This window comes from Semicossyphus pulcher, unplaced genomic scaffold (assembly GCF_022749685.1).
Source record: "Semicossyphus pulcher isolate SPU_LCO1_2020_fin unplaced genomic scaffold, fSemPul1.0.p SCAF_40, whole genome shotgun sequence".
NCBI classification, from domain to species: domain Eukaryota; kingdom Metazoa; phylum Chordata; class Actinopteri; order Labriformes; family Labridae; genus Semicossyphus; species Semicossyphus pulcher.
The window spans coordinates 233054-245000 of NW_027211716.1; the positions used below are offsets into that span (position 1 = coordinate 233054).

The following is an 11947-nucleotide window of genomic DNA, read 5'->3' on the forward strand; positions in this document are numbered from 1 at the left end:
TGCTGAGGACTCGACTGCTGGATATCAGATCAGTTTAATCAGTGTGTGTTTTAATTTGAGATGTTCGAGTGAAGTGCAGAGGACGACGCTGACTGACAGAAAGTTACTAACTCAAAGCTAACATAGCTAGCAGCACATAGCCTGCTAACGTTAGCATGTTAAAGAAGTCTTTTTCTCCTCTTTCGTTGGAAACGTGAGCCGGACGTCAGCAGAGCTGCAACTTGTAAAAGATCAAAGAAAATTAATGGAGAAAGACAGAACACATGAAGCAGCTTCAGTGAGCTGTGTTTAAAGTTTTACACTTTATTAAAGCATCAGACAGTTCAGTCATGTGACAGTCATGTGACGGTCATGTGACGATCCTCCTGCTGTCTCAGGATCAAACTGTTTCCTGCTTCCTGGTTCTCTTTGGACCAGAACCTGAATATTCAGACGCATCATGAGCAGCAGAGTCCGCGCTCTGGTGATCCTCCGATCAATCAGAGAATCGATCAGCTGACAGTCTTAGAAAATGCATAGAAGACAAAGATCCAAATGCCCTTAGAGAGCGCAGGCTGAGGGGCGGGGCTAAAGGGCAGCGCAAAGGTGTGTGGGAGTTGTAGTGTGACTGCAGAGGGTGCAGACGGACAGACAAACAGTTATATGACCTTTAAACAACAGGATGTGACAGATGGGTGAGGGAAATAGAGTCCACCATGTTTGTAGTCCAATTTTAACATCACGTCAGCCTTAATTTTAGCGCATTGACACGAACGCTTCCCGTGTCCAAACACATTAAAATACAGAAGTGACCTGATCAGGTTCTGATGGCCCTAATCCTGATCTTTAATATTGATTATTATTGAATATCTGCTGGTTAACAGCTGTAGAATCTAAACCTGGAGCTCCTGATTCACCACTATAAACCTGATCAGTTCAAAGGATTGATCCGATCTAAACAAGTGGAGAACGTGACTCCTGAAACTAAAGTCAAACAAAAAGAAGAGGTCTCACTCTGTTGGACATAAAAACCGGAGCGTTACGGAGCAGAGCGTCTTACCTCGTAAACAATCTTTGATGAGTTCGGACATGATCTGACGACAGGCGTGTTTCGTTTTGTCCTGACATCAGGTTAAAGTGAGGAAAGTCCTGCGGTCCATCCTGAAGTCTGAGGTGATTTTCTCTCCTGTGTTTGACTTTAGATCAGGCGACAATCGTTTATTACATCCGCCTGAAGAATTCAGAATCACCATCCTAACCCTGCTCAGCCTTCTTTCACCTGTTCTGTGGAATGAAAAGAAATTAAGGATGCACCGAAAATCAGGGCCGATGGCTGACACCGACGTGTTCTTCAATAACTGTAATTTCTGTCATTGTTAATGCCCTCGTCTGGGGACGGGGCCAAAATTCACTTTAATCATAGAAACATGAATAAAAATGTATTCAGGCCTTCATCACACTCTTTGTGAAAGCATGAATTCAATCTTCAATCTTTTTATTTCTCATTAAAATAAGTGAGAAGCCTCTTCAGCCTGAATCACCTGCTCACGGTGCAGACATGTTTCAGTGCTCACATAGCCGAACAAAGATCTTTCTGAAAACATAAACACTTAAATTTACATTTTCTGCACGATTAAAGCAGTTCAGTAATAAAAACATCGGCGCGTGCCACCTTATCTGCAGACGGGCCGGTGTTCGGTCGATGCATCGGTGCGTCCCTAAAAGAAATCAATTTAAAACATTTTTGACGGATTAAATTAAAATTAAAGATGGAAGAAAGTTTGTGCTGAAAAGCTTTTTCTTCACATCTTCTGACGTCATGAACAGCAGGAGGAAAACCACATCAGGCTAAGAGCATGGATCCCCAGGTAATAACTTCCTCGCCTGTTCTCAGGTCTGATCAATACTCACATGTATTAGTGAGTGACAGCTGATGAGTGTAACAGGTGGAAGTTTCCCATAATGAGCTGCAGACAGTTTTTAAGCTGCTCTAAAAGGTGAACGTTAAAAACATGGTCTTCAAACCGAGGCTGACTCGCGCCTCAGCTCTGACTAATCACTTTATAACTCTTCAGTCATGTGACCGTCAAAGCGTGCGGGTCGAGCTTCTACAGGGTCAGATAAACAGGAAGCCATGTAGTACATACGACAGGACAGGAAGTGTGGTGGTGTGAACAGGAAGTGTTGAGGTGTGTCGCGGCGGTTTCTCTGCCTGCAGCCTCGGCGTCACTTTGCAGGACGAAGGCTGAAATAAAAAGAGGCACTTCATGATCGGAGCAGCAGGTCGCCGCCTGCCGCTCCATGGCTGTCACTTTGTTCTGGTTATTCCAGCCGACAGGACCACAGCGTGACCTGGACTCTGTGTGTGTGTGTGTGTGTGTGTGTGTGTGTGTGTGTGTGTGTGTGTGTGTGTGTGTGTGTGTATGGCTCTATTACATCATCAGGGCAAAGTTTTTTTCTCTTTTTTACAAGCAAGCAGGCAAATCAGATCATCTCTGTTCTATTTAATCTCTAATAATAATCTGAATATTAATAATGTCTTTGAGCCTTTACATGTTATAAAAATAAAAAATCATTCCTGTGATATTCACATGCTCAGGTTACAGAATCACAAACAGCCTTCAGACGACAGGTTCAGTCTCAAAGGTTCTCATGTTGTTTGCATACGAGTTTAAAGTTAGAGGACGATGATGATGATGAAGATGATGATGATGTCACAGACAGAGAGGAGGCCTGTATCAGTCCACAGCAGGACCCTGATCTCTGGTATCGTGAAGCTGCTCTCTGACTGCAGGTCTGTGACGCAGCCTGACAGGAAGTGTAAAGCTCAGTCCGGAGACCAGAGCGTGCTGCTGCAGAATTCATCCAGGAACCTTTGCAGAATATTTAGTTCTGTAGGTTTGGTGATGAAGTGATTATTAAAGGAGTGTTCAGACCCAAAGTGGAGCTAATCTCTCCTCCTCCTCCTGAACTGTGTCTGGATGAACTCTCCTGCTGCTTCCAGCTCCCTGAGGCTGACCAGTGCCTCATAAACAGGCTGAAAGGATGCTGAAGTAACTACATCATGATGTTGGTTTGTAAAGAGTCTGAACTCATGCTTTGTCAGGTCTGTCTGCAAGACAACAAGACACTACTTTAAAATGACCGTTTTTTGAATGGGGTTTGGTTTGAACAGTTCGGATGCTAATTTGTGGATCTCGCATCTCTTTTGCGTCTTTGGATTTACTCTGTATGTAATCAGGCGTCACTAAAGATTTGCTTTGCTTTTGGTCTGAACACAACTTTTAAAGTGAGCTAAAAAGCTAACGGCTAACCTGCAGGCTACGGTAGCTGGCTAGCTGTAGCCGTCACATTAGGTCATTTTTTCCTCTACTTTTATGTTTGGTTTTCTGACATTGTTCAATAAAAGTGAGTGATGAGAGAAACCAAAGCTGACCTGATTGCAAACGGTCCCATTAGCTTAGCACGGTGGCTAACAGTGTCAATAATCTCCTCTCTCCTTACTTCTATTGCTCTTTAGTACTTTTTTATCAGTTTGCTATAAACTCAGTACTTTGTGTCCCTGTCAGGATCCTGTAGTAATGATGCTGATGTAGGATTTTGCAGTGATCTGATTGGTCAGTGGTCAGGATGAAGCTAAGGAGAAGGTTAGCATCTGTTACCATGGTAATAAAACCAGCACCATGATACCAGAATATGAGGCTGGATGAAACACTGAGCCGACTTCGTGATACAGCTCTCAGGATGCAGTGAAGGATCATGGGTAAAATAAAAAAACAACTGTAGGTAAATTAGGAGGCTCTGTGTGCAGCTGTTATTTCATTGGCCAATCAGAGGCCTCAAAATCCGCCCACTAGCCAATCAGAAACAAGTCCTTTTCTGCTCGCTTTATCATCCTTTAGTCAGGAATTGTCTGTCATCCAATCAGAAGTAAGCAGAGGCGGGTCGTCTCTCAGCAGGCCAATTAAAAAAGCCCTTATATGTCGCCAATTTAAAAAAAAAGAGAATGTTCTCGTTGTGAGCCAATCAGAGAGAGAGCCCGCCCACTAGTTCCCGCCCACCGCGCTGTCTGCCAGTCAGAACCTGCGACAGTCTCTGCGGGGTCGGCTTCAGCCAGGGGCCGGGGGTGCTCCCCTGTTGCCATGGTGACTCGCCTCTCCTCCAATCAGAATCCTCCCTCCAGCTGGCGGTGGCGACGCTGGCTGCTGATAGGCTGACCTCTGAGAAGCTGGCTGCTGATTCGCTGTCAGACAGACGCTGGCGCCTGTCGTCCATGGGCATGAGAAAGGAGAACGCCGCTTTCTGAGGTGATGCTGAGCTCCCAGAATGCTTTGCGTGGCGGGTGGTGCTGTGGTCTCTCTCTTTCCTCTCCTCCTCCTCCTCTCTGTTTGCCTCCATGGCTCTCCTCCTGCTCTTCATCTCACTCCTCCTCCTCCTCTCCTTCACTCGTTCTCCTGACTCCTCCACCTCCGCCCTCTCCTCTGGCAGCGGCGTGTCCCAGGAAGGAGCACTGTTGCTGGGTAAACTCTTGCTCCTCCTTCCCAGCTCCCTTTGCTCCTCCCTCTTCTCCTGCCTAACAGTCTGACTTCTTCTCCTCCTCTCCTCCTCTTCTCTTCTCTCCTCCTCCTCCCTCTTCCTCCCCTCCTCCCGTGCCTCCTCCTCCACTAGGTCCAGGTCCAGATCAGGAGGCCCTAACCCTCCTCCTCCTCCTGTTCTTCTTTTGGTTACTCCCTCTCTCCTTGTCCTCCTCTTCTCTCCTCCTCCTCCTCCTGCTGTACCACCTCCTCCTCCCCGTTGCTGGCTGAGGGGGGCAGTTGTCATGGCTACTGTATCTGCATCCTGCTCCTCTGTGTGTGAGGAGGAGGAGGGGGAGAGGGCTCCTTCCTCAGGGCCTGACAAACAGAAACAAAGAGTGAGCTGCAGTTCCTCTGACGGCCACCAGAGGCTGCTGTCAGGCCTGAGGCGCTGCAGAGAACATTCATGTGTTTCAGAGTCTGAGGCTTCCTGCAGCTTCTCTACGCTCACTTTACGACTTTAAAGGACGAAACAGCACAAACATTCTGACTGAACATCTTTCAGGGTCAGACGATGACAGAGACAAACTAACAGTGAAGATCTGAGCGTACTTTCAGATGGTCTCTGGGGGATGTACGGTGGCCCTGAGAGCTCAACACACTGCACATTGATGAAACACAAATGAATAGAGAAAACAACAGACACACAGTTTGCTAACCCTGTTACTAACAAAGAGGATGTGTTGTTACAATGAGACATACCTCTCAGGAACACGTTAATAACACGCAACATGTTTTTAATGCCATTAAAAACATGCCTTTTATAACATTTATAAATCTTTATGTGCAGATTCAGAGGCTGTTCAGGTGGTGCATCTGTAGCTTAGTTGTTAACACATTTAGATTCTGATACTGATGCTCCAAGACACCCAAAAAGTGTGTTTTTATTTAGCCACCACCCGAGACACTGCGCTGCTACAGTCACTGAAAACAGACCGACACATTTTGGCGCCCCCTGTGGACAAAGATGTACTGACTCCTGTCCGGTTTGTGTTGCTGTGAAACAGCAGGATGAAAGCACAGCTGATGATGCAACATCTGAACCGCTCCTCGTCTGCTCTATTCAAGTGTCTGAAACCTCCTGATGAAGCAGCTGGAGATGAAAACATGAAGGTGAAGGGATGAGAGCGAGCGACAGAGAAGGAAGTAAGAGATCAGAGTTACCAACCGCGAGTTCTCAGTGCGTCCAATCACGTAGAAGCAGGGCTCCCCCTGTTTGGAGTTTGTCATACAGAGAGACAGGCTGGACAGCTCCACTGAGGAGGAGGAGGAGGAGGTGCAGAAGGAAGAGGAGCGGGACAGGAAGTACAGGGGGGAGGAGGAGGTACAGAAGGAAGAGGAGCGGGACAGGAAGTACAGGGGGGAGGGGGAGGAGGAGGAGGAGGAGGAGGTACAGAAGGAAGAGGAGTGGGACAGGAAGTACAGGGGGGAGGAGGAGGAGGAGGAGGTACAGAAGGAAGAGGAGTGGGACAGGAAGTACAGGGGGGAGGAGGAGGTACAGAAGGAAGAGGAGTGGGACAGGAAGTACAGGGGGGAGGAGGAGGAGGAGGGGGTACAGAAGGAAGAGGAGCAGGACAGGAAGTACAGGAGGGAGGTGGAGGAGGAGGAGGTACAGAAGGAAGAGGAGCGGGACAGGAAGTACAGGAGGGAGATGGAGGAGGAGGGGGTACAGAAGGAAGAGGAGCGGGACAGGAAGTACAGGGGGGAGGAGGAGGAGGAGGAGGTACAGAAGGAAGAGGAGTGGGACAGGAAGTACAGGGGGGAGGAGGAGGAGGAGGAGGTACAGAAGGAAGAGGAGTGGGACAGGAAGTACAGGAGGGAGGAGGAGGAGGAGGAGGAGGTACAGAAGGAAGAGGAGCGGGACAGGAAATACAGGGGGGAGGAGGAGGAGGTACAGAAGGAAGAGGAGCGGGACAGGAAGTACAGGGGGGAGGAGGAGGAGGAGGAGGAGGTACAGAAGGAAGAGGAGTGGGACAGGAAGTACAGGGGGGAGGAGGAGGAGGAGGAGGTACAGAAGGAAGAGGAGTGGGACAGGAAGTACAGGGGGGAGGAGGAGGAGGAGGAGGGGGTACAGAAGGAAGAGGAGTGGGACAGGAAGTACAGGAGGGAGGTGGAGGAGGAAGAGGTACAGAAGGAAGAGGAGCGGGACAGGAAGTACAGGGGGGAGGAGGAGGAGGAGGGGGTACAGAAGGAAGAGGAGCGGGACAGGAAGTACAGGGGGGAGGAGGAGGAGGAGGAGGAGGTACAGAAGGAAGAGGAGTGGGACAGGAAGTACAGGGGGGAGGAGGAGGAGGTACAGAAGGAAGAGGAGTGGGACAGGAAGTACAGGGGGGAGGAGGAGGAGGAGGAGGAGGTACAGAAGGAAGAGGAGTGGGACAGGAAGTACAGGAGGGAGGTGGAGGAGGAGGAGGTACAGAAGGAAGAGGAGCGGGACAGGAAGTACAGGGGGGAAGAGGAGGAGGAGGAGGAGGAGGTACAGAAGGAAATGAGCGGGACAGGAAGTACAGAGAGGAGGAGGAGGGGAAGCAGGAGGAGGTACAGAAGGAAAAGGAGCGGGACAGGAAGTACAGGGGGGAGGAGGAGGACAGGAAGTACGGTGGAGACAGGGAGGAGGAGGAGGAGGAGGAGGAGGAGGAGGAGGAGGACAGGAAGTACAGGGGAGAGGAGGAGTAGGAAGAGATGGGGGACAGGAAGTACAGGGGAGAGGAGGAGGAGGAGGAGGACAGGAAGTACAGGGGAAAGAAGGAGGAGGAGGAGGACAGGAAGTACAGGGGAGAGGAGGAGGAGGAGGAGGAGGAGGAGGAGGAGGAGGACAGGAAGTATGGTGGAGACAGGGAGGAGGAGGAGGAGGAGGAGGACAGGAAGTACAGGGGAGAGGAGGAGTAGGAAGAGATGGGGGACAGGAAGTACAGGGGAGAGGAGGAGGAGGAGGAGGACAGGAAATACAGGGGAAAGAAGGAGGAGGAGGAGGACAGGAAGTACAGGGGAGAGGAGGAGGAGGAGGAGGAGGAGGAGGAGGAGGAGGAGGAGGAGGAGGAGGAGGGGGACAGGAAGTACAGGAGGAGAAATAAAAAGTCAAGTCAGAGAGAGGAAGTGGAGAGAATGCAGAGCTGTGATTGGATGATTTCAGAGTGAAGTTTAAGATAAACGTTGTATCTCATTGGTCCATTGAAAGAAACAGGAAGTGACTGGTTCATCGAGCTTCCATGGTTAGTTTGGATGTAGCTCTTTGACCTTTGACCTGAGTATTTCCTCTGCAGTCAAACATCAGAAAAGTCTAAAGTGATTGTTTTTAAAGGTGAAGAGAGAACAGAGAACACAGAGCTGTGGCTCACCTGTGCTGACAGGTGTTACACTTTGATCTGTACCCGGGTCAGTTTATGTTTCTCACCGTAGTCGGGCACGTAACCGTTCCCTTTCTTGAGGATGAGGTGGATTCGGTGTCCTCCCCTCCTGATCTGCTCCACAGCCTGACTGTGAGTCATCCCTGACGTGCTGTCTCCGTTTATCTCCACCAGCTGGTCCGACACCTGAGGACAGGTACGCCTTTATTCAGACATCACACACACAAACCCTGCACAGAGAGACCGGAACAGCCGAGTTTGGTTCTGTGGTCGTCTCCATCTTTTGGAAGCAGACGAGAGAGCAGCTTTAACGCGGTCTGCGTGTCCTCCTCACAGCTGGAGGTGAACCTGACCGCTCACACTCTGTGGACTTTAAATTCTCCTCCCTTAAAGAAGCCAGGGGCAGTATATGGTGGTGTTAAAGATTCATCACCTGCAGACTGATTGATGAGGAATGATCTCAGTTCTGCTCACCAGAGAATATAACCCTTTGGGCTGAACCTCCTGCAGCCTGTGGAGGGCGCTCACACCCCGTCTCTCTCTCAGTGTTGAATATTTAAAGGAGAGGAAGCAGCGAGCTCGTTAGCAGCTGTGATGTTCAATGTTTGATGCTCAGAATCCACAGAAACAGACGGAAACTCTTCAATAAATAACATCCTATGTGAGAGGAGAGAGTCAGCGTCTCTGCTGGGTCAGCTTTTATAAGAGCAGCTGAGCCTGTTTCCATGAACCAACTCTGTTTCACCAGTTAACCCTTCACACACCTCTTCTCTTTCTCCCTCTATCCGCCTTGTCTGTCTCGTCCCTGCTGGAGATGAGCTACAGCTGTCACTCTTTTATGTTTTAGACCAAATTAATCAATGATGGAAACGATGAGCAGATAAGTTTGAACAGAGGTACTGCTGAAGTCCCGCTTGAGGCCGCTGCAGAGTCCCGTGTTGTCAGCGGCCTCTAGAGGCTGCAAGACTTCCTGGATCTCCTTCAAAGTAAAAGCCTGCCATTGAAGAGACATGAAACAGCTGCAGAAAGTGTGTGTGTGCGTGTGTGTGTGTGTGTGTGCGTGTGTGTACCTGTATCTTGTTGCTGCGCTGGGCCGGCCCCCCATCCATCAGTCCCAGCACATACAGCCCCATGTTGTACTCGCTGCCCCCCCTCAGAGAGAAACCGAACCCTGTGGGGCCGCGTTCAAGATCCACACTGTAGAACCTGGACTCCTCCTGACAGACAGACAGGTACAGAGACAGACAGGTACAGAGACAGACAGGTAGGTAATACAACATCAAACAGATGCAACAATCGCTGCAGAGCTCCGTGTCTGCTTCCTGTGAGTCCCACTGACCTTTGACCTCCCTCTGGATCCCTTCATCAACCGACCGTCGATATCCAGGTCTGCTCCTTCTGACAGAGAGGACGAGTCTGAGGAGACAAGGAGACGAGGAGAGGAGATTAGGAGAGGAACAGAGGACACATGGAGAGGAGACGAGACGAGGAGAACAAATGCAAACAGAGTGAAAACAAGATGAGGAGAGGGGACAAGGAGAGGAGGAGAGGAGACAAGGAGAGGAGGAGAAGAGACAAGGATGGAGTAAAACGAGAACAAACAAGGGAGTAAGACACAGAAGAAAAAAGGAGAGGGGATAAGGATAGGATACGAGGAGAGGATACAGGAAACATAAACAAAAAGAAAAGACAAAGAGAAAAAAAACTAAGGGAGGAGACAAGAAGAGGAGGAAATAAGAGGACAAGGAGAAACCAGGAGAGGAGAGTAAGACTCAGAAGAAAAAAGGAAAGGAGATAAGGAGACACAGAGGAGACAAATACAGGAGAAGTTGAGAGATGACAGAAAACAACGAGAGAAGGAGAAGAGACAAGGAGTCATGTTAAGAGGAAACAAGGGAAGGAGAGAAGTACAGGGCAGGCAGAGAGGAGACAAGGAAAGGAGACGAAAGAGAAGAAATGACAATGAGAAGAGAGATAAGAGGAGACGAGGGGAGGAAACAAGTACAGGAGGCGAGGAGAAGATGAGATGTTACTCTGCAGAGATCCTGAGGTGTGTGTGTATGTGTGTGTGCGTGCGTGTGCGTGTGTGTGTGTGTGTGTGTGCGTGTGCGTGTGCGTACGGTGCCGTGGTGTGATGCTCAGTCTCAGGGTGTTCCCCGCCCTCCTCAGGATCTGGGCGAGGTCTCGGTGCTGCAGTCCTCCCACCGCTCGGCCCTCCACAGCCTCCAGCTGGTCTCCGGGCTGAATCTGCCCGCTGCGAGCCGCCGGGCTGCCCCGCCGCACCGTCACGAACCGGTGGGACATCAGGGAGGGGGCTGTAAGGGAGGGAGGGGTCACATGTTCAGACAGCAGCCAATCAAATGAGGTATGTGGGAAACACAAAGTGTGTTGAGGTGAATGTTTCTGATTAAACAGACTGATCCTAAAAAGAGTTTATCTCTGCACCTCCTCCTCCTCCTCCTCCTCCTCCTCCCTGACAGCTGTATCATAATAAATGTGTTCCAGGTTAAATAATTGAGGTCTCTTCAGTCTGCTCGGCTGAGCTCACAGCTGCTGCAGCCAGGGAACGAGCAAGAAGAGAAGGAACTTTACATCAACATGTCATCAACCAATAGGAGCACTCTGTCAGCAGGAAACAGGAAGTAGAAAACCAGGTAGATCGTAAACATGGAGAGGACTGTAGCTGTTTGAAATGCCAAACTGTCCGAGCAGCGCGTCCTGATTCGGCTCGTTGGCAGATTAGTGAAAGTTTGACGTAGGGAGGAAGTAAATGCCTCACTAGCATCCTGCTAGCACATAATGCTAACCTAGCATTAACATTAGCACCGATAACAATGATCACTGCACACACACAGCTGTGGCCCAAAGCTGCTTCCTGCTCCACTGTTTATTTTTCTTCCTGTAAATGTTCACCAGGTGCATGATGGGAAATGACCTCAACATGCAGCCAGTTGTAGAGGAGAGGGGAGCATGTATGCTCATGGAGGGAGGTAGACGGAGATAAGGTAACAGCTGTACAGGACACAGCAGCATTTACTGGTCTTGTTCTTGTTCTCGGCTCAGAGGATGTTTGTCTCCGTGTTCTCTTTGAGCACAGAACGTTTGAAAGGGTCAGAGTTCAGAGGCTCCGGATCAGAAGACTCTTAAAGGTGATACGAAGGTGAACGTGAGGTTAGCTCGGAAAACTGTTGAAACCACCTCAGACTCTAAACCAAAGTTAGACTCACATCGCTGCTGCTTCCAACACGTTTCTGTCCAAACGAGAGAAAAACAACATTTGAAGGAGTTGGTTCTTACAAAACTGAGCAAAGTTCATCTCACACACACACACACACACACACACACACACACACACGCACGCACGCACACACACACACACACCCACACACACACACACACACACACACACACACACACCTGGTCCTGACTCAATGTAGAAACCTCAGAGGGAGGAAGGGGAGAAAGATTTTCTGGCTCAGAAACACTAATCACTGAACGAGAACAAAGACACTGGAAACACGACGGAACAAGACTGTCTGTTCTCCTGCTGACAGGTCACACGGCAGGCAGACAGAGAGACAGGCAGACAGAGAGACAGGCAGGCAGGCAGAGAGACAGGCAGGATTAAAGTGACCCTGGACCATGAAACCATCCCGACCTGTCTGTTTGCACAGTGTCAGTTTGTGAAGTCAAACTGCAGCAGATCAAACTGAGAGTCTGAGATCGCTTCAACCTGCTCACACCTGCAGACACGACACACTGACCACAGGTACAGGTGAGACCTGTTAAACTGAACACTTCCTGTGTGGAGAATATCTCTGTTTACATGTAAGATCTTTTTTATAAGATATCCGTCTAACCTGGTAAAGATTTGTTGACTGATCAGTCATGTGACTTACGATTTACGTCGTGCTCGTTTCAGTGTGTATAAGAACACTTTACAGGCTTTAAAAGAGCAACTCTGTGTGTAAGAGGCTTTACAGTTACATCACACATCAGCCAGCTGTGTCTCCATAACGACCGACACGACGATCAGCTGTTACTCCATTT

At 49.4% G+C, this 11947-nt stretch overlaps 1 protein-coding gene across 1 annotated transcript in view; it reads right to left on the minus strand.

The window, feature by feature from the left end:
• Positions 1 to 288: 288 nt before the first annotated feature.
• The window catches only part of LOC138608216 (membrane-associated guanylate kinase, WW and PDZ domain-containing protein 3-like), a 30177-nt gene continuing 18518 nt past the window's right edge, over positions 289 to 11947 (minus strand). The window contains exons 16-20 of the mRNA XM_069680738.1: positions 10018 to 10212; positions 9237 to 9313; positions 8968 to 9114; positions 7945 to 8083; positions 289 to 4871 (exon numbers count right to left, since the gene is read on the minus strand). Coding sequence (XP_069536839.1) covers positions 4006 to 4871; positions 7945 to 8083; positions 8968 to 9114; positions 9237 to 9313; positions 10018 to 10212 — 1424 coding nt within the window. The 3' untranslated portion in view covers positions 289 to 4005. The remainder of the gene's footprint in view (positions 4872 to 7944; positions 8084 to 8967; positions 9115 to 9236; positions 9314 to 10017; positions 10213 to 11947) is intronic.